The sequence below is a fragment of the Anabrus simplex genome, chromosome 2, assembly GCF_040414725.1.
Source record: "Anabrus simplex isolate iqAnaSimp1 chromosome 2, ASM4041472v1, whole genome shotgun sequence".
NCBI lineage: Eukaryota > Metazoa > Arthropoda > Insecta > Orthoptera > Tettigoniidae > Anabrus > Anabrus simplex.
Genome location: NC_090266.1, coordinates 355,541,354 through 355,566,131, shown reverse-complemented (window position 1 = coordinate 355,566,131; position 24,778 = coordinate 355,541,354). Strand labels below are relative to the sequence as shown.

The following is a 24,778-nucleotide window of genomic DNA, read 5'->3' as shown; positions in this document are numbered from 1 at the left end:
GGGGCCTAACATCTAGGTCATAAGCCCCTAATGGTACAAAATGACACAAAATATACCGTATAATCTCTAATACCACCCACCACCGAATAAGACCCGCACCCTTATTTTGAAAGGACAAAATTAAAAAAAAAAGTGAAGTCAAAATGATTAACAATCTTTACTAACACACATCAAATAATTAGAAAATAACAACAAAAGTAAACAAACATTTCCAGAACGATATCCAAAGAGTTCATTCATCATCAGTACCAACTTCGGAACTTCCCCCAGTCACCATCACCTTCCCACAAAATGTCGTCATCGCTGCCATCCATAGCATTAGAAATGCTACATTTCCTGAAGCTCTTCCGTATGAGGTCTTCAGGGATACAATTCCATGCTGTCAAAATCCACGAACACAGCAGCTGAACTTCTGGGTGCTGAATGCGACCAGTTGGCGTCAGTGTGCGATTATCAGCCGCCATCCGTTCTGTATAGAGCTGTTTCAATGCTGCTTTAAATGGACGGTTCACGCAGACATCCAGCGATTGTAGCATAGACGTCATCCTCTCCAGAATGACTGCTAGGTCAGTTTTCCCATCCTTGATATGTTACTTCACAGCGTCTGTCGCGTGGCCGCGGTAACTGTCAAGAACAAGCAAGCTCTTTTGTCCCAGTAATGCACCAGGGCGACGTTGCCAGACACACTTTACCCAGACTTCCACACGTGAACACTCCATCCAGCCGGAGTTCTGAGATCTGACGATAACACCAGCGGGTAGATTTTTAGGAAGCCTCCTTCGCTTAAGAACAATGTACGGCAGCAATTTGGTTCCGTCGGCGACAATACACAACATTACCATACAACGTGGTTTTTGATTACCACCTGTTCTAATGGTAACACTTTACGCACCCTTAACGTTCACAGTCCTGTCCTCTGGCATCTCAAAGTAGACTGGCATCTGATCTGCATTGCCAATTTGGGAAAGCAAATACGCATTTTCCTTCCGCAACCAAATTATGTGACGCTGAAACGACAAGAACTTCTCATCGTAGGCACCAGGAAAGACGCTGTGAAATTAAGGTACGCCTTTGTACGCTCAACCTATTTCTTCTATAAAATTTAAAAACCCATCCTTGGCTTGCCTTAAACCCTTCCGTTGAAAGTTCCTTTGCGATCTCTAATGCCTTTAGCTGACACACTTCGGTTGACACACTATATTCCCCGGGTGTATAGCTAACCACTCCACCCCATCAAGTGCCGAGGTTACGGATAAGGGAAGCCTTTACCTTCCACCCCTCCACGGGACTTCATGGCCTGTACAGAGATGACACTATATCCCAATTCCTGCCTTTCTGTCACATAAGTTTCTTTTTTTTTTTTTTTTTTTCAATTTCTGGAAACTGTACTCACTCCACTAAAAGCTCTATGATCACCACTACATGTTAATAGCACATTTTTCTTCTTTCTCCATTCGCGAATACACGACTCGTCAATATCGTATTTCCTACCGGCGGCACGATTTCCAATAATTTCGGCTTCCCGAACTATTTTCAGTTTCTTACTCGCAGTAAAAGATCGCAAAACTTTGTGGAATTCATGTCAATACTCCGAGAACGTGCGTGAGACTAATGCCAAGCGCGGAAGTAGCGTATACTGAGAGCGAAGAGAGCATTGTTGCCAACCCGCGCCGGCGGTATTGCCCGATTTGTGCGCATTCGGAAAGATAAATTTCCCAAAATTTTAAATAAGACCGGCACCCAATTTTGGAAGCGATATTTTCGAAAAAAAACAGTGCAGGTGGTGCTCGAGATTATACGGTGATGACAATTTAAAAGTCCAAAATCATCCACTGACCAGAATTCAAAACGTGATGACGAAGAACGAAGGGGTGAATATGAATTTAAAACAATCCGTGGATCCGACCCCCAAAGCTCCACATTCCCAGAAACTATCGTAAAACAATAGTACCACTGACCAAGGGACTGCTTATAAAGCACAATCCTGAATCAATGATGCTTGTCGTCTAAAGGTGTCCAAAAACCACGTCATCGGCCCCTCACAGTGGTACTTATCGCTAGTAAAGTAGAACCATGGTATTTGTCATGTTGTGGTACTAATCAAAAGTAGCGTAGACTCACGGTATTCCACACATTATGGTACTACTGACAGGCAATGCGAACCATGTGACCTTGACACGGTGGGGAGGCTTGCGTGTCCCAATGATGCATATAGCCGAGCCGCAGGTGCAACCATATCGGATGGGTATCTGTTGAGAGACCAGACTAACGAATGGTTCATCGAATGGGGGGTAGCAGCCTTTCGGTAGTTGCAAGGGCGGCAGTCTAGATGACTGACTGATACGGCCTTTTAATAATACTAAACATGGCTTAGCTGTGTCGATACTGCTACACGGCTGAAAGCAACGGGAAACTACAGCCGTAACTAACTCCCGAGGACATGCAGCTCTCTCTGTATGAATGATGTACTGATGATGGCTTCCTCCCGGGTAAAATATTCCGGAGGTAAACTAGTCCCCCATTCGGATCTCCGGGTGGGGACTACACGAGAGGGGGCGATCATCAGGAAGATGGATACTGACATTCTGCGAGTCGGAGCGTGGAATGTTAGAAGTTTGAATCATTGTGGTAGGTTAGAGAATCTGAAAAGGGAGATGGATAGGCTAAAGTTAGATGTAGTTGGTATAAGTAAAGTACGTTGGCAGGAAGAAGACGATTTTTGGTCAGGTGACTACCGAATTATCAACACGAAATCAAACAAGGGAAATGCAGGAGTTGGTTTAATAATGAATAAGAAAATAGGGCAGCAGGTAAGCTACTACGACCAGCATAGTGAAAGAATTATTGTTGTCAAGATAGACACCAAACCAATGCCCACCACAATAGTGCAGGTCTATATGCCTACTAGTTCAGCGGATGACGAGGAAATCGAAAGAATATATGAAGAGATAGAAGATTTAATACAATATGTAAAAGGTGACGAGAATCTAATTGTGATGGGAGACTGGAATGCAGTGGTAGGCCAAGGAGGAGAAGGTAATACAGTAGGAGAATTCGGATTGGGACAAAGGAACGAAAGAGGAACTCGGCTGGTTGAATTCTGCACTGATCATAATTTAGTCCTTGCCAATACTTGGTTCGAACACCACAAACAACGGCTGTATACGTGGGCGAGACCTGGAGACACTGGAAGGTATCAAATAGACTTCATTATGATTAGGCAGAGATTCAGAAACCAGGTGTTGGATTGCAAAACTTTCCCAGGAGCAGACGTGGACTCTGACCACAACTTGTTGGTCATGAAATGTCATCTGAAGTTGAAGAAATTGAAGAAAGGAAAGAATGCAAAAGGATGGGATCTAGACAAGTTGAAAGAAAAGAGTGTGAGGGATTGTTTCAAGGATCATGTTGCACAGGGACTAAACAAAAAGGCTGAAGGAAACACTATAGAGGAAGAGTGGAGAGTCATGAAAAATGAAGTCAGTAGGGCTGCTGAAGAAATGTTAGGAAGGAAGAAAAGATCAACTAAGAATCAGTGGATAACTCAGGAGATACTAGACCTGATTGATGACCACCGAAAATACAAGAATGCTAGAAATGAAGAGGGCAGAAAAGAATACAGTGATTAAAGAATCAAGTGGATAGAAAGTGCAAGGTAGCTAAGGAAGAATGGCTGAAGGAGAAGTGCAAGGACGTCGAAGGCTGTATGGTCCTGGGAAAGGTAGATGCTGCATACAGGAAAATCAAGGAAACCATTGGAGAAAGGAAATCTAGGTGTATGAATATTTAGAGCTCAGATGGAAAGCCACTTCTAGGGAAAGAAGACAAAACAGAAAGACGGCAGGAGCATATCCAACAGTTGTATCAAGGTAAAGATGTAGATAATTTGGTTCTGGAACATGAAGAGGCAGTTGATGCTGATGAAATGGGAGACCCAATTTTGAGGTCAGAGTTTGACAGAGCTGTGAGTGACCTAAATAGGAACAAGGCACCTTGAATTGATGACATTCCCTCTGAATTACTGACTGCCTTAGGAGAAACCAGCATGGCAAGGTTATTTCATTTAGTGTGCAAGATGTATGAGACAGGAAAAGTCCCATCCGATTTTCGGCAGAATGTAATTATACCTATTCCCAAGAAAGCCGGAGCTGACAGGTGTGAAAACTACCGCACCATTAGTTTAGTATCTCATGCCTGCAAAATTTTAACACATATTATTTACAGAAGAATGCAAAAACAAGTTGAAGCTGAGTTGGGAGAAGATCAATTTGGCTTCAGAAGAAATGTAGGAACACATGAAGCAATCCTGACTTTACGTCTGATCTTAGAGGATCGAATCAAGAAGGACAAGCCCACGTACATGGCATTCGTAGATCTAGAAAAGGCATTCGATAATGTTGATTGGACCAAGCTATTTATGAATTTGAAGATGATAGGGATCAGATACTGAGAATGAAGAGTTATCTACAATCTGTATAAAAATCAGTCTGCAGTGATAAGAATCGAGGGCTTTGAAAAAGAAGCAGCAATCCAGAAAGGAGTGAGGCAAGGCTGCAATTTGTCCCCTCTCCTTTTCAATGTTTACATTGAACAGGCAGTAAAGGAAATCAAAGAGAAATTTGGAAAGGGAATCACAGACCAAGGAGAGGAAATCAAAACTTTGAGATTTGCCGATGATATTGTTATTTTATCTGAGACTGCAGAAGATCTCGAGAAGTTGCTGAGTGGTATGGATGAAGTCTTGGGTAAGGAGTACCAGATGAAAATAAATAAGTCCAAGACAAAAATAATGGAGTGCAGTCGAACGAAGGCAGGTGATGTAGGAAACATTAGATTAGGAAATGAAGTCTTAAAGGAAGTAGATGAATATTGTTACTTGGGTAGTAAAATAACTAACGATGGCAGAATTAAAGAGGACATAAAATGCAGACTAGCACAAGCATGGAAGAGATTTCTTAAGAAAAGAAATTTGCTCACTTCAAACATTGATATCGGAATTAGAAAGATGTTTTTGAAGACTTTCGTGTGGAGCGTGGCATTGTATGGAAGTGAAACATGGACGATAACTAGCTCAGAAAGAAAGAGAATAGAAGCTTTTGAAATGTGGTGTTACAGAAGAATGCTGAAGGTGAGATGGATAGATCGAATCACGAATGAAGAGATACTGAATCGAATTGGTGAGAGGAGATCGATTTGGCTAAATTTGACAAGAAGAAGAGATAGAATGATAGGACACATCTTAAGACACCCAGGACTTGTTCAGTTGGTTTTTTAAGGAAGTGTAGGTGGTAAGAACGGTAGGGGTAGACCAAGGTATGAATATGACAAGCAGATTAGAGCAGATGTAGGATGCAATAGTTACGTAGAAATGAAAAGGTTAGCACAAGATAGGGTGGCATGGAAGCTGCATCAAAGCAGTCTATGGACTGATGTCTCAAACACACAACACAACACATGGTGTCTCTCACATTGCGGTGCCACTTACAGGCAACGCAAACCCATGGTGTTCCTCACATGGGTGTACTAATCACAGGGACTCATACTATCCCATGGTGTTCCTCACATAGTGGGTACGGTACTAATCATAGGCAACGCAGACCCACAGTGTCGCTCATACAGTGGTACTAATCACAGACAACGTCCAGACCCGTGGTGTTTCTCACATAATGGTACTAATTACAGGCAACATAAGCCCGTGGTGTTCCGCATGTAGTGGTACTTATCACGGGTACTGTAAATCCCAACCTCATTCACACTCTGTTACTATTAATCACAAACCTATTGTGTACCTAACATAATGGTACTACTCGCAAATAAAGGCGACCCATGGTGTTCCCTGCGTGATGGTACTAATTCCGAGTAGTCTCATAGTTCTAATTCGATCATCCCTTGGTTGCCCCTTATGACAGGCAGGGCACACCGTGGGTGTACTCTTCGTCTGCGCCCCTCCCACCACAGGGGGTTTGGGTATTTTAGTATTACAAGGCCATATCAGTCAATCATCTAGACTGCCACCCTTGCAACTTCCGAAAGGATGCTATTCCCCTTTTGATTGACCATTCGTTAGTCTGGTCTCTCAACAGATACCCATCCGATATTGTTGCACCTGCGGCTCGGATTTCTACTTCACTGGGACACACAAGAACCCCCCAACGTGGCAAGGTCACATGATCTGCAGGGGAGTATATTACTTATACATTTAAATATTAATTTAGACTAAGTTGTGTTTGCTGTAAAAATGTACATTAGAACACATCTATTTGCTACAGACTATTTATTCTGGTAACTGTCTCTTGATACCAAGAGGAGAGTCCTTGAAGATATTTGTGGAATCAGTTCATTGTTCAGTAAGCATCAGTTCATATACTTTTTGGTCTTGGCATCAGTAAGCTGTTGCCACTGGTATCATTCACAGATTATTTATTACAGTGGATCGTGACAACATGAATAGCAAGAAAAGGAAGCAAGTTATGATCACTACAAAGCTGAATATATTAAAAGATGTGAAGGAAAGCAGCAACTAAAAGCAAGTAGGGATACTGCCAAGGAATTAGGTACTACTCCGTCCACACTAAATTCTATTGTGGTGAAAGAAACCAAGATCGAAGAAGGTGCGCATGTAAAAGCAGCTGAACTAGTGACCAGGCTTGGTATAGAAGATCTTCATGCCTCGGTGGGCTGGCTACATAAATTGAAGATTGGGCATGGAACTAGCAGTAAGCAAAAGTGAGATGAAAGTAAGAGTGTTGACATGAACACAGTACACAAGTGGAAAGGAAGTTGTTTGGAGGAACTGGCTTCCCATTATGCCCACAATGACATATTTAATGCCACTGAGTTTAAAAAAATGTAATGCTTGACCAAACAATGGCATTCAAAAGTGAGAATTTTCACAGAGGGAAGCCCAGAAAAGAACGTGTGACGGTGTTATGTAAAAATAGCGACAGAACAGAAAAGCTGCCTCCTTCAACTGTTCAAAAATTCAAAAAGCAGTGAGATTTTAAAAAGACTGCAATGCTTCTTACAACATACACGAGTAACAAGAACATGAGGATCAGGACGAAAATATTTGAAAACTCGTTGAGGGGAACTGAAGCAAAAATGGGTACGAAAGGTAGGAAGAGCCTCCTGCTCATGGACAGATGTACAGCACACCCTTGTGACACATTGTATCTGATAAATGAGACTAGAATAAGAGGGTTGTGGCAAAAGTAACTGTAACCATTTTCTTTCTTGCAGATACCAGCCCAGTTGGAAAATGTGACATTTCCAGGTGAAAGGACAGAGGTGGAAATTACATGTGTGGACATTGAAGAGCACACGATCATATTTAATACAGTAGAGTACAGGACAATACTCGTTTCATGGTGCAAAATAATTACAGCCAAGCACACCTCCTACATTACAGCACAGCACAGCACACATACTGATACAGTTGACATGACAAAACTGCGCCTAAAGGCCCTCAAAATAGATCCCTGCAGGGATGATGTGGGAGGCAGTGAATATCGCCTGCGTCACTATTTGCTGCACCATGTGTGAATCGGGTCATTTGTTGTTGCACAGCATTGGCAATGTCCTCTCGTGATATAGATGTTGATTCCCATAGGGAATCTGAAATATTTGTTCCGAATGAGTAAATTTATAATACCAATATAAATGGTCCGTTATTGGACATTATAAATTTTCCAGCTAACTCATTCCTGGTTGCTAGCGTTTCGCCCCCGTGTGCTAGGCTGGGCTCATCAGTTGGTACCTAGCACACCTACCAAGACGCACGGCTAGTAGTGCATACCGTAGAGGCCACTGCGTAGGCTAATTGTAGCCACCGGCAGTGCCAATGCACTATGAGAGACTTTGTCCTGTTACCAAAATTGATGCCTGCTTGGCCATCAGATGATATAGATGTTGATTCCCATAGGTTGCTAGCGTTTCGCCCCCGTGTGCTAGGCTGGGCTCATCAGTTGGTACCTAGCACACCTACCAAGACGCACGGCTAGTAGTGCATACCGTAGAGGCCACTACGTAGGCTAATTGTAGCCACCGGCAGTGCCAATGCACTATGAGAGACTTTGTCCCATTACCAAAAATTGATGCCTGCTTGGCCATCAGATGATATAGATGTTTATAGATGTTGATTCCCATAGGGAATCTGAAATATTTGTTCCGAATGAGTAAATTTATAATACCAATATAAATGGTCCGTTATTGGACATTATAAATTTTCCAGCTAACTCATTCCTGGTTGCTAGCGTTTCGCCCCCGTGTGCTAGGCTGGGCTCATCAGTTGGTACCTAGCACACCTACCAAGACGCACGGCTAGTAGTGCATACCGTAGAGGCCACTGCGTAGGCTAATTGTAGCCACCGGCAGTGCCAATGCACTATGAGAGACTTTGTCCCATTACCAAAAATTGATGCCTGCTTGGCCATCAGATGATATAGATGTTTATAGATGTTGATTCCCATAGGGAATCTGAAATATTTGTTCCGAATGAGTAAATTGATGATGATGATGATGGTCAGCCGTCAAACAATACCATGTGTTTTAATGAAGATTTCAGTGCCCTTGAAACCAACAAACGTTTAGTGACGAGTCATGATGTGTCTGGAGAAATAATCGAAGAGTTATCACAATTTAAGGCCATAGTTTAAAATAAATGATTTTGTGTGTGTGTAGTTTAATACAGAACTTTGTACGATGTATACTGCAAGTTTATATTAACCCAAATTTATAATTTTCAATGCAATACATTCCTGTGTTATTTTTCTGTACATACATACGGTAAGTGCATTTTCAGTTACAAGATTCTCACACTTATACTATTTCCCCTAGTTCAGCCCTCTGAAAAGCATATAAATGAAACTTTATAGTTTGAAATATACAAACTCACCTGAAACAGGTTCTTGCCTTCAAGAGGATTAAAAGCTCGTCTTTCATCACATTGACCTTTCACATCGTCGATACTTGCTCCCAGTAATTCATTTTTCAACAAGCATGCATAAGCCAAACCATCACGACCACCTTCACCATTTTCTCTGGCTTTCTTAGTTGTGGACCCATTGCGGTTTCCTTCCTGAAAATTATCAGAAAGTTATTTTGAAGAAAATGAAATAATAATAATAATAATAATAATAATAATAATAATAATAATAATAATAATAATAATAATAATAATAATAATAATAATTTTCATGGTTCATAGTGTGGGTTAATGTAGTCACATCCTAGTTCATGAACCACGGGCAATGGCTGAGTGGCCTAGTAAGTGGTCGCGAGAGTCGGGATACGAGTTGCTATGGAATGGAAGTGGGCATCTCGGACATGTTCAGAGTCATGGCCCTCCTTGTGTTCAGCCGGCTAGGACTATAAAATCCACCGATGGTCTCTAACCTGTTAGAGGAGAGTCCCTCACCTGGACTATGTGTAAGTAGGATAGCATCCTGCTTCACAGAATTTTCACCGAGCATGCTCAGAATGTTTTAAGCAAGCCACGGACCTATGGGAATAATGGAGTCCCACTCCCATTTGACAGGCAAGGGACTCCTCGGAAACAACTTGGCGAACAAAATGGAAGTCGATGGGGAGCTATCAATATTAATGGGGCTTATGGAAGAAAGTAGAACTGGTTCAGTCAGCAAAGAGGTTGCATCTGGATGTGCTAGGAGTAAATGATATTCAGGTAAGGAGAGATAATGAGGAAGATGACTTTAAAGTGTTCTTGAAAGTTGTTAGAAAGGGAAGGGCAGAGTAAGGGCTAGGACATCAGGGATACTACTGGAAGCTACATAGTTTCGGTTAACCACGTAAATGAGCGAATGAGGTGGGTAGAAAGGCAGCTGGAGGAATTAGGATGAGAATTGTCTGCGTGTATTCACCATGTGAGGATGCAGGTGAGGAAGAAATGGACTGTTTTATGAAGCACTGAGTCTCATAATAGTCAGGGTCAACAGCAAGGATAGGATAGTGTTAATGGGCGACTTCAATGCAAGAGTTGGAAACAGAACTGAAGGGTATGAGAAGGTGATGGCTAAAGGTGAGGCAGATAAGGAAGCTTGTAAGAATGGGAAGTAATTACCGGAACCCTGTTCTAGTACAGGATTAGCAGTTACAAATGCATTCTTCAAGCAGGCTATTTACTGCTAAACATGGGAGAACAGGGGCAACAGATCCATAAAAGACTATATCTTAACTGACTTTGAATTCAGGAAATTCATTAAGAATGTGCAGGTTTTCTGGGGATTTTTCGATGATACGGACCACTATCTGATCCGTAGTGAACGAAGAACATCTAAGCCTAAGATAGAGAAAGTGAGATCTGCCTGCAGACGAATAAGGGAAGAAAATCTCCACGACGAGGAAATTACAAGTACATGGATATGATTAGCAAAAAGTTCCTAACAATGGACACTAAGCAGGTTCAGGATATAGGATATAGAAAGGATGGCATACAGGAATACTGTAGTAGAAACAGCAAGGGAATGCCTAGGAACAACTGTGTATAAAGATGGGAAAAAACAAACATCTCGGTGGAATGATGAATTGAGAGCAGCTTGTAAATGAAAAAATCAGGTGTATCAGAAATGGCACCAAACAAAGACTGATAAAGACAGGGAATTGTACATACTGTAGATGAAAGAAACAGAGCAAAACTAGTTGTTGAATCCAACAAGAAGTCATGGAAAGATTTTAGTAATAACCTGGAAAGGCTAGGTCAAGCAGCAAGAAAACATTTCTGGACAGTAATAAAGAATCTTAGGAAGGGAGGGAAAAAGGAAATGAATAATGTTTTGGGTAATTCAGGTGAACTCATAATTGATCCCAGAGAATCAATGGACAGGTGGAAGGAATATTTTGAAAACCTTCTCAACATAAAAGGAAATTTTCCTGGTGATGTCGCGAACTACCACACTCACGGGGAGGAGGAAAATTATACTGGTGAAATTACGCTTGATGAAGAGGAAAGGATGGTAAATAAACTCCAGGGTCATAAAGCAGCAGGAATAGATGAAATTAGACCTGAAATGGTGAAATATAGTGATAAGGCAGGGATGAAATGTCTTCTGAGAATAAGACCAGCATGCTATGTTCGTAAGGTACCTTCTGACTGGACAAAAGCAGTAATTGCACTTATCTATAAGCAAAGGAATAGGAAGGATTGCAATAACTATCGAGGGTGCGATCCGTGGTTGAGAGTAGTTGGATGAAACCCAGTGTGGTTTCAGACCACAGAGGGGCTGTCAGGATCAGATTTTCAGTATGTGCCAGGTAACTGAAAAATGCTAGGAGAAGAATAGAGTTTCGTAGATCTAGAGAAAGCATATGGCAGAGTACCAAGGAAAAAGGTGTTCATCATACCTTTAAGGGTGGATAATTAAAATCAATCAAAGGCATTTATGCTGACAATTGGGCTTCAATGAGAATTGATGTTAGAATGAGTTCTTGGTTCAAGGTACTTACAGGGGTTACTCAAGGCTGTAATTTTTCACCTTTGTTGTTCATAGTTTACATGGATCATCTGCTGAAAGGTAGAAAGTGGCAGGGGGGGATTCAGTTAGGAGGAAATACAGTAAGTACTCTGGCCTATGCTAATGACTTGGTCTTAATGGCAGATTGTGCCAAAAGCCTGCAGTATAATATCTTGGAACTTTAAAATACTGTAGGTGCAATGAGTATGGTATGAAAATTAGCATTTCCAAGACTAAATTGATGTCAGCAGGTAAGAAATCCAAGAGAACTGAATGGCAGACTGGGGATACAAGGCTGGAACAGGTAGATAATTACAGGTATTTAGGATGTGTGTTCTCCCAGGATGGTAGTATTGTAAGCGAGACTGAATCAAGGTGCAGTAAAGTTAATGCAGTTAGCTCGCAGTTGCGATCAACAGTATTCTGCAAGAAGGAATTCAGCTCCCGTACGAAACTATCTTTACATTGGTCTGTCTTCAGACCAAGTTTGCTGCATGGGAGTAAAAGCTGGCTGGATTCAGAATATTTATTATATCGTCACTGCCGAGACAAAACCTCCTATGTGAAACATTTTAGCTTAGAACTTTGGCCGGTAAGGTTCTGTCATCTGAGGTGTAATATTGTGTGAATATTGTCAAGACATTTTCGCTCTTCATCATGTATGTGCTACGGGTCAGTATATCTCCAAAAATATTATCACATAGGAGGTTTTGTCCCGGCAACGACGATATGTTAGAAGTAACAGACACGAAAGTAGTGAGAATGATTGCTGCTAGAAATAGGTGGGAACAGTAGCAGGAGGGTTCTTGGAATGAGTAAATAAAGGCTACGTTAGAAATTAACTCGATGGATGAAACTGTACGCATAAACTGGCTTCGGTGGTGGGGTCATGTGAAGCGAATGGAGGAGGACAGATTACCCAGGAGAATAATGGACTCTGTTTTGGAGGGTAAGAGGAGTAGAGGGAGACCAGGACGATGTTTAGACTCAGTTTCTAACTATTTAATGATAAGAGGTATAGAACCAGTTACAAACAGAGAATTGTGGTGGCGTTTAGTAAATTCACAGAGGCTTGCAGACTGAATGCTGAAAGGCTTAACGGTCTATAATGGAGATGTTTGTATGCATGTATAATAATTTTCTAGTTATGTCAGAAGCAAAACTAAACAATTTTTGAAATTAAAAAGGAACAAGAAGGGCAAAATCTCTTACTTACTGGTACTTAAAAAAAACACACATGATTTAGAGAAAAGGATTTTTTCACAACGTTCAACAAAGCGTGCGGCCAAAGAATGGGACAAGTGCAACTGAACAAATTGTGCAGGAGACAATTTAAAACACTTCAGTTCATGCCGCACCCACCTAGGATGGACTGTGTTCATGTCCCATTGATTCAATTAACTTCACACAACCAGAAATGTCCCAGTAATATTGTGAAATTTTCTTTCAACAATATGGTAACAAATTCTCTCATCCCTCTCATATTTCCAACACAAAAAATAAGAACAGCAATTTTTTTAAAACTTTTTCAAGTTGGTAAACAAAAAGAAAATTGTATTTTTATCGAATATTATTTCCCATTATTCTTAGAAAAAAATCATATATTTATTCAAAAATCAGAAGTTTTATCTGATATAACATTTCTGATCATCAAGTCACAAATGTACATATTTATTCTTGGAAATGCATGGTACTTACCCTCAGAATAACTAAGCAGATGCTAAAAAAAAAAAAAAAAAAAAACTTTACATGTTTTACAACTTGGTAGCCGTAAACAAAATAGTAAAGCATTCATTTCAAACAACAAAATACACTCAAGAGTTTGTGGGTTCGAGCCCCACTGTCAGCAGCCCTGAAGATGGTTTTCTGTGGTTTCCCATTTTCACACCAGGCAAATGCTGGCTGGGGCTGTACTTTAATTAAGGCCATGGACGATTCCTACCCACTCCTAACCCTTTGTTATCGCATCATCGCCATAAGACCTATCTGTGTTGGCGCAACGCAAAGCAAGTTGTTAACACTCAAAAGTCAAGCAGTTTCTGAAAAAGCTTTTCTGGTGCCAAATACTCCCCCAGGTCCATCATGTTCTTCCTCATTTCTTCTGAGACAGGTATGATTTCTCCGAACAGTCCAGACAAATTGCACAATGAAGCCTCATTGGTTTTTCTTCCATAAATTTTGAAAATACTCCACAGTTTCAATATGTCATGGCTGCTTCTTACATAAACGTTTGAAGAGTAATTAGAAGACATTTTTAACCACATAGCCTCCGTGCTTTTCAAGCTGCAGTTCCTCACTAGGGCGTTTTGCACGGGAATTAAGTCTGTAAAATCACCAGTGTTCTCCCTAGGACCATCTTTCTGGGCGCATCACCCTGCCAACATAACCTAGATGTGTGCTAGTTACATATTATTAATACATATTTAAGTCATTTGGTGTTCCAAATCAAAATTTAAATACTATAAAACTGTTCATTTAAATGATAAATCTTCAATATTGTCAGCATAAATGTAATAATTGCATCAGAGTTTAAATGTTTTGCTTGATTATCACGTAGTGTGTGCGAGCAGTCCCTGGATTATACTCCCTGCCATGTAAGCTTATACACTAAGAGTACAACCTTGCTCTTTCTCCCCTGTTAATAATGAAGGAAGGCATTATAGTTATTTTCTAACTGTTGGGTTTGATTCAAAGTCGCTAACCATACAGTTTAGGGACCCTACCTGCCGATACGTCTTACAATTACTGTTAATCTTGCACGCTGGCACTATATTGTCATGATTTTTTTTTTTTTTTTTTTTGCGACATGCGAGATTTACGTATTGCCACTGCTATATTATGAAAATCACTACTGTTACATTTGTGGGTGTAAGTAAAACATATTTTCTTTTTCTGTAGGATTATAGATCTGTTTGGGTAATACCAGGTAAGTAAAATTGTGGCATGTTTGAATATGCATTTAATAACGTAGTTAGTGTTAAATGTCAAACGCAGCACTTAAATAATACGGTCTCATTTCGTCCAATTCGTATGTATAGAGTCCAATTAGGATGTACAAGAAGTGTAATGTGTCCTCTGTTTGCTGGGATATCCGTAAAGCAGAGCTTAAGGTCCAGCAGCCAAGTGCCGTTAAATAAATAAATAAATAAATAAATAAATAAATTAATGAATGAATAAATAAATAAATAAATAAATAAATGTACAAGAAGCTAGAAAAATCTGCAAGAACTCCTCCAAAAAGGAAAACAACATTACTTCCTCTATAAAGATCAGTTCAGTGGAAATTGAAGGAAATTTCGTTATCTATCTAACCTTACTTTGTCTTTTCACAACTTTGGTATGGTTTGCAGACTTATCCTTTGTGCATTCTTATTGACTTACGGCATATGTACATGTAATATATTTGCTTGTGTGTATTATTACAGTGTGGCTTCACGTAAGTATGACAGGTAATAGCAAATTTCATGAAGGGAACTGAATTATTTACACCAGACAAACACACAAGAATACGGTTATAGTAATGCGTATATCAAAATAAAGGCAGAAATATATAACATTAAATAAAGTGAGGGTGAGAGAGAGTGTGTATTTCCTTAATTCCTCACTGAACTTGAAAACCAACTTACTTATGAGTATCTTGATTGATCATTTATTTTGGTATGTGAACCTTCATTATTGATAAGATAGATAAAGAATGGGTGAACCCTGCCTTCGCAGGGCTCCACACATAGGTCTGTGAAGACCCTTTGTGTGCCTTAAACGGGTTTGCCTAGTCCAGCCCTAGTGCTCCTATAAAGGATACCAGTGTCCGGATGTTGGCATTCCTGATGTCTTCCAGGCTCACGAAGTGTGAGCCAAGGTAACGATGTCTAGTGCTTGCAAGAGCCTCGCACTGACATAACACATGCGCGAGGTCTCCTCCTCCCTACCGCATCTTCTACACATCGGATCCTGACTGATTTTCATGATGTGTAGGTGTCTTTGTAAGGTATTGTGGCCTGTCAACAGTCCAACTACCATTCGCATTCCGGTCCTATTCAAATTTATCAGGACCTTTTTATAACTTTGGCTAGACCCTTTGATAAGTTCACGTGCCTGCCTTGCTATAGTTAACCTCTTTCAAATGTTTAAGTGAAACTGGTTTGTCCACTGGGATATTACCAGTTTCACGCTTCGGAGTGACACTCCCAGGAAGGGCTCTGGTCCTATGAAGGGACCTTTTGAGCCCTGTTTCGCTAGTTTGTCAGCTTCTTCATTTCCACTGATACCTGTGTGCCCAGGGACCCATAATAGGGTAACTGAGCTAAGTTCACACAGCTGATCGAACATCCTTTGGCATTCCCATACGATTTTTGATGTTGTTTTAAGTGCACATAGTGCTTTTAACGCTGCCTGGCTATCGCTGCAAATGGTGATGCATCTTCTGTGTCCAGGCATGTTCCATATATATACAGCACAGGCCAGTATTGCATATACTTCGGCCTGGAAGACAGTAGCGTATTTACCCATAGGTAGGGAGAGCCTTGTCTTAGGCCCCCAGACCCCAGCGCCTGTGCCCGTCTCTGTCCGCGAACCATCTGTGTACCATGTACAACCCCCAGACCTAAGACGGACCCCAGCATCCGTGGCCCACTCCTCCCTTGTGGGTATCACCACTGTGAACTTATAATTCAAATTAAAACTAGGCTTCATCAGGTCCCCGATCATCATTGTCATAGGGCAGGTCTGGTGAAGCCTTGTAAGAATAGAGGCATGACCTCTATTCGGATTCTTGAAGGACCATCCTCCGAGTGACCAGAGGCGGTAGGCACTCATTCCCGCTATTTCCTTAACATATAAATGTAAGGGGGAAGACCTAGGATGGCCTCCATTGCACATAGTGGTGTAGTATCCAGTGCCCCTGTTATTCCTAGACATGCAAGTTTTTGGACACTGTTTAACTTGGTGGTCACAGTTTTACTCTCCGAACCTGGCCACCAGACTAAAGATGCATATGTGATCATGGGCCGTACAATAGAAATACAGTATAGAGCCACTGGACCACCTTAGGTCCTAGGCCCCAAGTCTTTCCGACGGCCCTTCGACAGGCCCACATAATCTTGCGAGCCTTATCCACTTTATGGTCTATATGTTTCTTCCAACTCAGTCTTGCCTCAAGGATTACCCCTAGGTACTTAACTGAGGTTGTCTTAACTAATTTTTTCACAAATAGGAAAGGCTCTGACAGTCCGTCTAGCCTCCTCCTCCTGGTAAATACCACGAGCTCCGTCTTGTCAGGATTAACCGACAAGTCCGTGTCGTGGCACCATCTTTCCACCCTACATAGGGAGCTCTGTACGAGCTCTGAAACCATACTGGGTAAATTTCCCACCGCCATCAGGCTAATGTCATCTGCATAGCCTTGGGCGTAAATTCCTCCAACATTTAACCTGATAAGTAGTTCATCCACTAACAGACACCATAATGTTGGTGATAATATTCCTTTCATTATTGATACACTGAGATTAGTTTGTTGATGGTTCTGTCTTGTGATTTCAGTATGTAACTAGTTAAGTTGGCAGCAGTGATGAGCCACAAAAAAAAAATAAGAATAAGGCGCTGATATTTGCTTTCGAGTGTATAACGTGATAAGTAATCGCATGCGAGCACAGGTTTCGACATGATGTCTCACCACAGCAATTGAGTGATAAGCTCCAGTGTCACATGATTATGAACTAGCAGTACAGCAGTAGAACTTCAAAATATTCTGTTATGTCTTGTTTGTCATAATAACACTAAAATAGTACAATTTTGCAGTTTACCTGTCTGATATTACTGTTAATGCCCTGAAGGGAATAAACTGAAATTTGATTATTTTTATTTTTATTTTTACGTAAATATTCTCCACCCGACTGACGAAAATTTCTGGGGAGAGTACTGATCACCCTGTGTGATTTCATGAATGTCAAAAGGTTTAGCTTTGCCTTGGTGATAAAACATCTCCAGGGTGCAGATATGGGAGGCTTTGCAGTTTTTTTCTTCCTTCCGATCAGTGAAAAGTCACTGTCAAGTGGGAGGAAGCTACGGCAGGAGCATAAAATTTTTGACTTAATTTCAATAAAAATCGGCACAGTACAAGAACACTTAGCAAATATAAAATGTGCCAGTTATTACTAGGGATGAGATTTTGCCTATCTGTCCATTTTATTCCTACATACAAAAATGTAGACTTTTAAGATATAAATGTGTTTTAGGCTTGTCTTAGGAAGAATTTGTTGGTTTTATTGTACCTATAAATGCCTATTTCAAGGGTTTGTACCTATTTGGATTATAGTTGCCTATTTATTGCCTTCTGACAGTCTTTTAAGACAGTCTTTTAAAGAAGCCAGTTATCTTCCAATACGTTATATTCTAGCTGGTTTGGCCGACAGAATTATTTTCTCGTTTCTCAACAGTAAGGAGAATTTTTGGAAGTCTCCAGAAATAGTGCTTGGGGTATTTACTTTGGGACAAACAAATAATAATTTGATCTCAAAGTTTTCCACCCTCTCACCTCCTAAGATGATATGTGAGAACCAATCAATGTCGAACTACGCACCCATATCCCCTACCTCCTTCTAGCTACAAATTGTTGGACACTTTGTCTTTTGATCGTGTTAAGCTCTACTTTGAAGAAGTGTGTTTACCAATTCCTGAAGAAAAATATTCCTAGTCTTATCAGATCCCAACTTCACTACCAATAGAAGGGTAGCATTTGCTAAGCTGGAAGTAAAGAGGTCCCTTTTACCTTTTCTCTGAGGAATACAATCGCATTTCATTGTACCATTTATGGGCCAATTAATTTATGAATTGTGGTATGTAGCTTCATGGCAACGCTATATAATTTAGGCCATAGACAATGAGGATGTTGTCTGTATAAGAGAAACCAATAAAGTCATGTCCTGCCCATCGGTTCAATCAGATTTGGCATTCCTGACGACAACTACAGCAAGCAGATGGGAGCCATCACTGAGTTGGAAAGAAGTGGCATGCCCCCTGTGGAGTCGGTTATGATTGTGAAAGAAGTTAGTGGAAGTCTTGAGCAAACATCTGGGAAGATAGCTGCTATCAGGGAAAACTTTGATAGGGTTCTGCAACAAAATCTACAGTGGAAAGAGATAGTAAAAATACCATTCCATGTGATGTGATGTTGAGAGTCCAGAAAAAATGCAGAGAACAGCAGTAGCCTCTGTATTTAGTTTTCTATGATCTGGAAAAAGCCTTTGATTCAGTACCAAGATCTGCTATGTGGAAAGTATTCAGACATTTTGGATGTCCTGAACGTTATGTGGAATTGGTTCAAGACTAGAGAAGACTATGTGACCAACACGGCAGTCCTCGACAAAGCGCAGCTAAATAGCATTGAGGCAACAATCATTGCTCATCAACTGAGATGGTTAGGTCATGTTCACCGCATGGGTGATACCAGGCTTCCCCGCCAAATTCGTTATGGTGAACTTTGCTCCGACAGTAGACCTCATGGAGCCCCTCTTAAGTGTTTTAAGGACCAGCTGAAACACATCATGAAAACAACTGGTATAGATATACAGACATGGGAAGAATGTGCTGTGGACCGCTCACTGTGGCAGAACACTACATCCATCGCTGTCAACTTGTTTGAAAGAAAACGCTGCAGACATCAAGAGGCCAAGCGACAAGCAAGAAAACTCGGTCAATTACAACCCCGCCCTCCTCCATCCATTCAGTGTGATTTGAGTGGGTGTATGTTTTATGCTAGGAATGGTCCGTTTAGTCATCGTAAACACATCAATAAACTGAGTTGAACTGGTCAGTGTATGCAGGAAGAAGGTATATATACTCGGATCGAGTTACAGCCGCCGACGATGTTGAGAGATCCTTATCAAAATACAGAAACGTCCTTCATGAAAATAGAATACAATTGTTACCTGAAAATATTGACAATTCTTTAATTGTAAATTCCTGCTATAGTCATTGAATGTACTAATGATTTATAAGTATTTTTTTCATGCCTATTTTGTTGCCCATTTTACATAATGGTGCCTATTTATGTGCATATTTTGGCTATTTTTAGTGCCTATATACATAACTTTTTTTACATACATAATCATTATAGACTGTTATGCCTCTCAGCGTTCAGTCCGCAAGCCTCTGTGAATTTACTAAACATCGCCACAATCCTCGATTTGCAACTAGTATTGTGGCCTCATTTAGTTCTATACCTCTTATCTTTAAATCGTTAGAAACCGAGTCCAACCATCGTCGTCTTGGTCTACCTCTACTTCTCTTACCCTCCATAACAGAGTCCATTTTTCTCCTAGGTAACCTATTCTCCTCCATTCGACTCACATGACCCCACCACCGAAGCCGGTTTGTGTGTACAGCTTCATCCATCGAGTTCATTCCTAAATTAGCATTTACACTGACTGACAGTGACAATGCAACACCAAGGAGGAGTGGTTCGAAAGGGATGAAAGTTGGGGAAAAAACAGAGACGGCACGGAAGAATAATTGATGTTTATTTCAAACCGATATGCAGGTTACACAATGCGTACGGCATCGACTCAGTAGGATGTAGGACCACCGCGAGCGGCGATGCACGCAGAAACACGTCAAGGTACAGAGTCAATAAGAGTGCGGATGGTGTCCTGAGGGATGGTTCTCCATTCTCTGTCAACCATTTGCCACAGTTGGTCGTCCGTACGAGGCTGGGGCAGAGTTTGCAAACGGCGTCCAATGAGATCCCACACGTGTTCGATTGGTGAGAGATCCGGAGAGTACGCTAGCCACGGAAGCATCTGTACACCTCGTAGAGCCTGTTGGGAGATGCGAGCAGTGTGTGGGCGGGCATTATCCTGCTGAAACAGAGCATTGGGCAGCCCCTGAAGGTACGGGAGTGCCACCCGCCGCAGCACATGCTGCACGTAGCGGTGGGCATTTAACGTGCCTTGAATACGCACTAGAGGTGACGTGGAATCATACGCAATAGCGCCCCAAACCATGATGCCGCGTTGTCTAGCGGTAGGGCGCTCCACAGTTACTGCCGGATTTGACCTTTCTCCACGCCGACGCCACACTCGTCTGCGGTGACTATCACTGACAGAACAGAAGCGTGACTCATCGGAGAACACGACGTTCCGCCATACCCTCATCCAAGTCGCTCTAGCCCGGCACCATGCCAGGCGTGCACGTCTATGCTGTGGAGTCAATGGTAGTCTTCTGAGCGGACGCCGGGAGTGCAGGCCTCCTTCAACCAATTGACGGGAAATTGTTCTGGTCGATATTGGAACAGCCAGGGTGTCTTGCACATGCTGAAGAATGGCGGTTGACGTGGCGTGCGGGGCTGCCACTGCTTGGCGGTGGATGCGCCGATCCTCGCGTGCTGACATCACTCGGGCTGCGCCTGGACCCCTCGCACGTGCCACATGTCCCTGCGCCAACCATCTTCGCCACAGGCGCTGCACCGTGGACACATCCCTATGGGTATCGGCTGCGATTTGACGAAGCGACCAACCTGCCCTTCTCAGCCCGATCACCATACCCCTCGTAAAGTCGTCTGTCTGCTGGAAATGCCTCCGTTGACGGCGGCCTGGCATTCTTAGCTATACACGTGTCCTGTGGCACACGACAACACGTTCTACAATGACTGTCGGCTGAGAAATCACGGTACGAAGTGGGCCATTCGCCAACGCCGTGTCCCATTTATCGTTCGCTACGTGCGCAGCACAGCGGCGCATTTCACATCATGAGCATACCTCAGTGACGTCAGTCTACCCTGCAATTGGCATAAAGTTCTGACCAATCCTTCTTGGTGTTGCATTTGCTCTGTCAGTCAGTGTATCTCCTCACTCCGAGCACCCTCCTGCCATTGTTCCCACATGTTTGTGCCAGCAATCATTCTTGCTACTTTCATGTCTGTTACTTCTAACTTATGAATAAGATATCCTGAGTCCACCCAGCTTTCGCTCCCGTAAAGCAAAGTTGGTCTGAAAACAGACCGATGTTAAGATAGTTTCGTCTGGGAGCCGACTTCCTTCTTACAGAATACTGTTGATCGCAACTGCGAGCTCACTGTATTACCTTTACTACAACTTGATTCAATCTCACTTACTATATTACCACCCTGGGAGAACACAACCTAAATACTTGAAATTATCGACCTGTTCTAGCTTTGTATCACCAATCTGACATTCAATTCTGTTGAATTTCTTACCTACTGACATCAATTTAGTCTTCGAGAGGCTAATTTTCATACCATACTCACTGCACCTATTTTCAAGTTCCAAGATATTAGACTGCAGGCTTTCGGAACAATCTGCCATTAAGACCAAGTCGTCAGCATAGGCCAGACTGCTTACTACATTTCCACCTAACTGAATCCCTCCCTGCCATTTTATACCCTTCAGTAGATGATCCATGTAAACTACGAACAACAAAGGTGAAAGATTACAGCCTTGACTAACCCCTGTAAGTACCCTGAACCAAGAACTCATTCTACCATCAATTCTCACTGAAGCCCAATTGTCAACATAAATGCCTTTGATTGATTTTAATAATCTACCTTTAATTCCATAGTCCTCCAGTATAGCGAACATCTTTCCCCTCGGTACCCTGTCATATGCTTTCTCTAGATCTACGAAACATAAAGGCAACTGCCTATTCCTCTTGTAGCATTTTTCAATTACCTGGCGCATACTGAAAATCTGATCTTGACAGCCTCTCTGTGGTCTGAAACCACACTGGGTTTCATCCAACTTCCTCTCAACGACTGATCGCACCCTCCCTTCCAAGATGCCAGTGAATACTTTGCCTGGTATACTAATCAATGAGATACCTCGATAGTTATTGCAATCCTTCCTGTTCCCTTGCTTATAGATAGGTGCAATTACTGCTTTTGTCCAATCTGAAGGTACCTTACCAACACTCCATGCTAATTTTACTACTCTATGAAGCCATTTCATTCCTGCCTTCCAACTATACTTCACCATTTCAGGTCTAATTTCATCTATTCCTGCTGCTTTATGACAATGGAGTTTACTGACCATCCTCTTCACTTCCTCAAGCGTAACTTCACCAACATCATTTTCCTCCTCCCCATGAGCTTGGCTCTTCGCAACACCACCAAGATGATTTCCTTTTACATTGAGATGATGTTCAAAATATTCCCTCCACCTCTCCAGTGATTCCCTGGGATCTATTATGAGTTCACCTGAATTACTCAAAACACTGTTCATTTCCTTTTTCCCTCCCTTCCTAAGATTCTTTATTACTGCCCAGAAAGGTTTCCCTGGTGCTTGACCTAGCCTTTCTAGGTCATTACAAAAATCTTCCCACGACTTCTTTTTGGATTCAACTACTATTTGTTTCGCTCTGTTTCTTTCATCTACGTACAAATCCCTGTCTGCCTCGGTCCTTGTTTGGAGCCATTTCTGATAAGCCTCCTTTTTACGTTTACAAGCTGCTCTCACTTCATCATTCCACCAAAATGTTCACCTTTTCCCATCTTTACACACAGTTGTTCCTAGGCATTCCCTTGCTGTTTCTACTACAGCATCCCTGAATGCCACTCATTCACTTTCTATATCGTGAACCTGCTTACTGTCTACTGTTCGAAACTTCTCAGTAATAATATCCATGTACTTCTGTCTAATTTCCTCGTCCGGGAGACTTTCTACCCTTATTCGTTTGCAGACAGATTTCACTTTCTCTACCTTAGGCCTAGAGATACTTAGTTCACTACAGATCAGATAGTGGTCTGTATCATCGAAAAATCCCCGGAAAACGCGTACATTCCTAACAGATTTCCTGAATTTGAAGTCGGTTAAGATATAGTCTCTTATGGATCTGGTACCCCTAGCCTCCAATGTGTAGTGGTGAATAGCCTTATGCTTGAAGAATGTATTCGTAACTGCTAAACCCATACCAGCACAGAAGTCCAGCAAACGCTTCCCATTCCCATTAGCTTCCATATCTTCCCCACATTTACCAATCACCCTTTCGTATCCTTCAGTTCTATTCCCAACTCTCGCATTGAAATTGCCCATTAGCACTATTCTATCCTTGCTGTTGACCCTGACCATGATGTCACTCAATGTTTCATAAAACTTGTCAACTTCATCCTCATCTGCACCCTCACATGGTGAATACATGGAGACAATTCTAGTCCTAATTCCCTCAACTGACAAATCTACCCACATCATTCGCTCATTTACATGCCTAACAGAAACTATGTTGCGTGCAATGGTATTCCTGATAAAGAGCCCTACCCCAGACTCTGCCCTTCCCTTTCTAAAACCCGTCAAGTACACTTTATAATCTCCTATTTCTTCCTCGTTATCTCCCCTTACCCGAATATCACTTACTCCTAGCACATCCAGATGCATCCTCTTTGCTGACTCGGATGACTCAGCCAGTTCTACTTTCTTTCTTCCATAAGCCCCATTAATATTGATAGCTCCGCATCGAATTCCATTTCGTTCACCAAGTTGTTTCCAAGGAGTCCCTCGCCTGTTAGATGGGAGTGGGATTCCGTTACTCCCATAGGTCCGAGGCCTGCTTAAAACGTTCTGAGCTCGGTAAATTCATGAAGCAGGATGCTACCCTACTTACACATAGTCCAAGTGAGGATCTCTCCTCTAACGTGTTATGGACCACCGGTGAATTGTATAGTCCTAGCTGCCTGAGCACAAGGGGGGCCATGACTCAGAATATGTCCGAGATTCTCACTCCCATTCCATAGCAACTGGTATCCCGACTCTCGGGACCACTTACTAGGGCACTCAGCCATTGCCCATGGTTCACGAACTACGACGTGACTACAGTAACCCACAACCATAAACCACTTTTTTTAGTGCTTATAAATTATGATCCTAGCTATTATTTTGGCCAACACATCAGTCCGACCAACCAACCATCTACCATTCCTCTCAGGGCTGCAGAACAGAGAAATGATCAAATAAGTATTTAAAAATGCAGGTTTTCTCAGTTGATGCTCTCTTTGCCTGGCACGTATGCCAGAGGAACAGGGTAATCTAACCAATCCTCATATTGTGGATCGAAAAATTAAAAATATTAAGTTGGCTCTGATAAAAGATAGAGGAATGAGACAGGTTTGGACAAAAATACACTTGCTGTAAATCAATACATAATAAGACAATGTTCTTAATTCTCTGAGCTGTAAGTGTGTACAAGTAATAAATTTCATGTTGGTTCCATATGACTTACAAAAGTCATAAAATTCCTTTTCCTTTATTATGAAGGTCCACCCAGTCGATATTAATACATACTGCAACCTAACTAAAGCTGAACATTCT

The 24,778-nt window shown here is 41.8% G+C and overlaps 1 protein-coding gene across 1 annotated transcript in view; it reads right to left on the bottom strand.

Annotated features, from left to right (window-relative positions):
• The window catches only part of fzr (fizzy-related), a 378,342-nt gene that overhangs the window by 287,769 nt on the left and 65,795 nt on the right, over positions 1-24,778 (bottom strand). Inside the window, exon 4 of the mRNA XM_067139092.2 lies at positions 8,894-9,076. Within this exon, the coding sequence (XP_066995193.1) occupies positions 8,894-9,076 (183 nt within the window). The remainder of the gene's footprint in view (positions 1-8,893; positions 9,077-24,778) is intronic.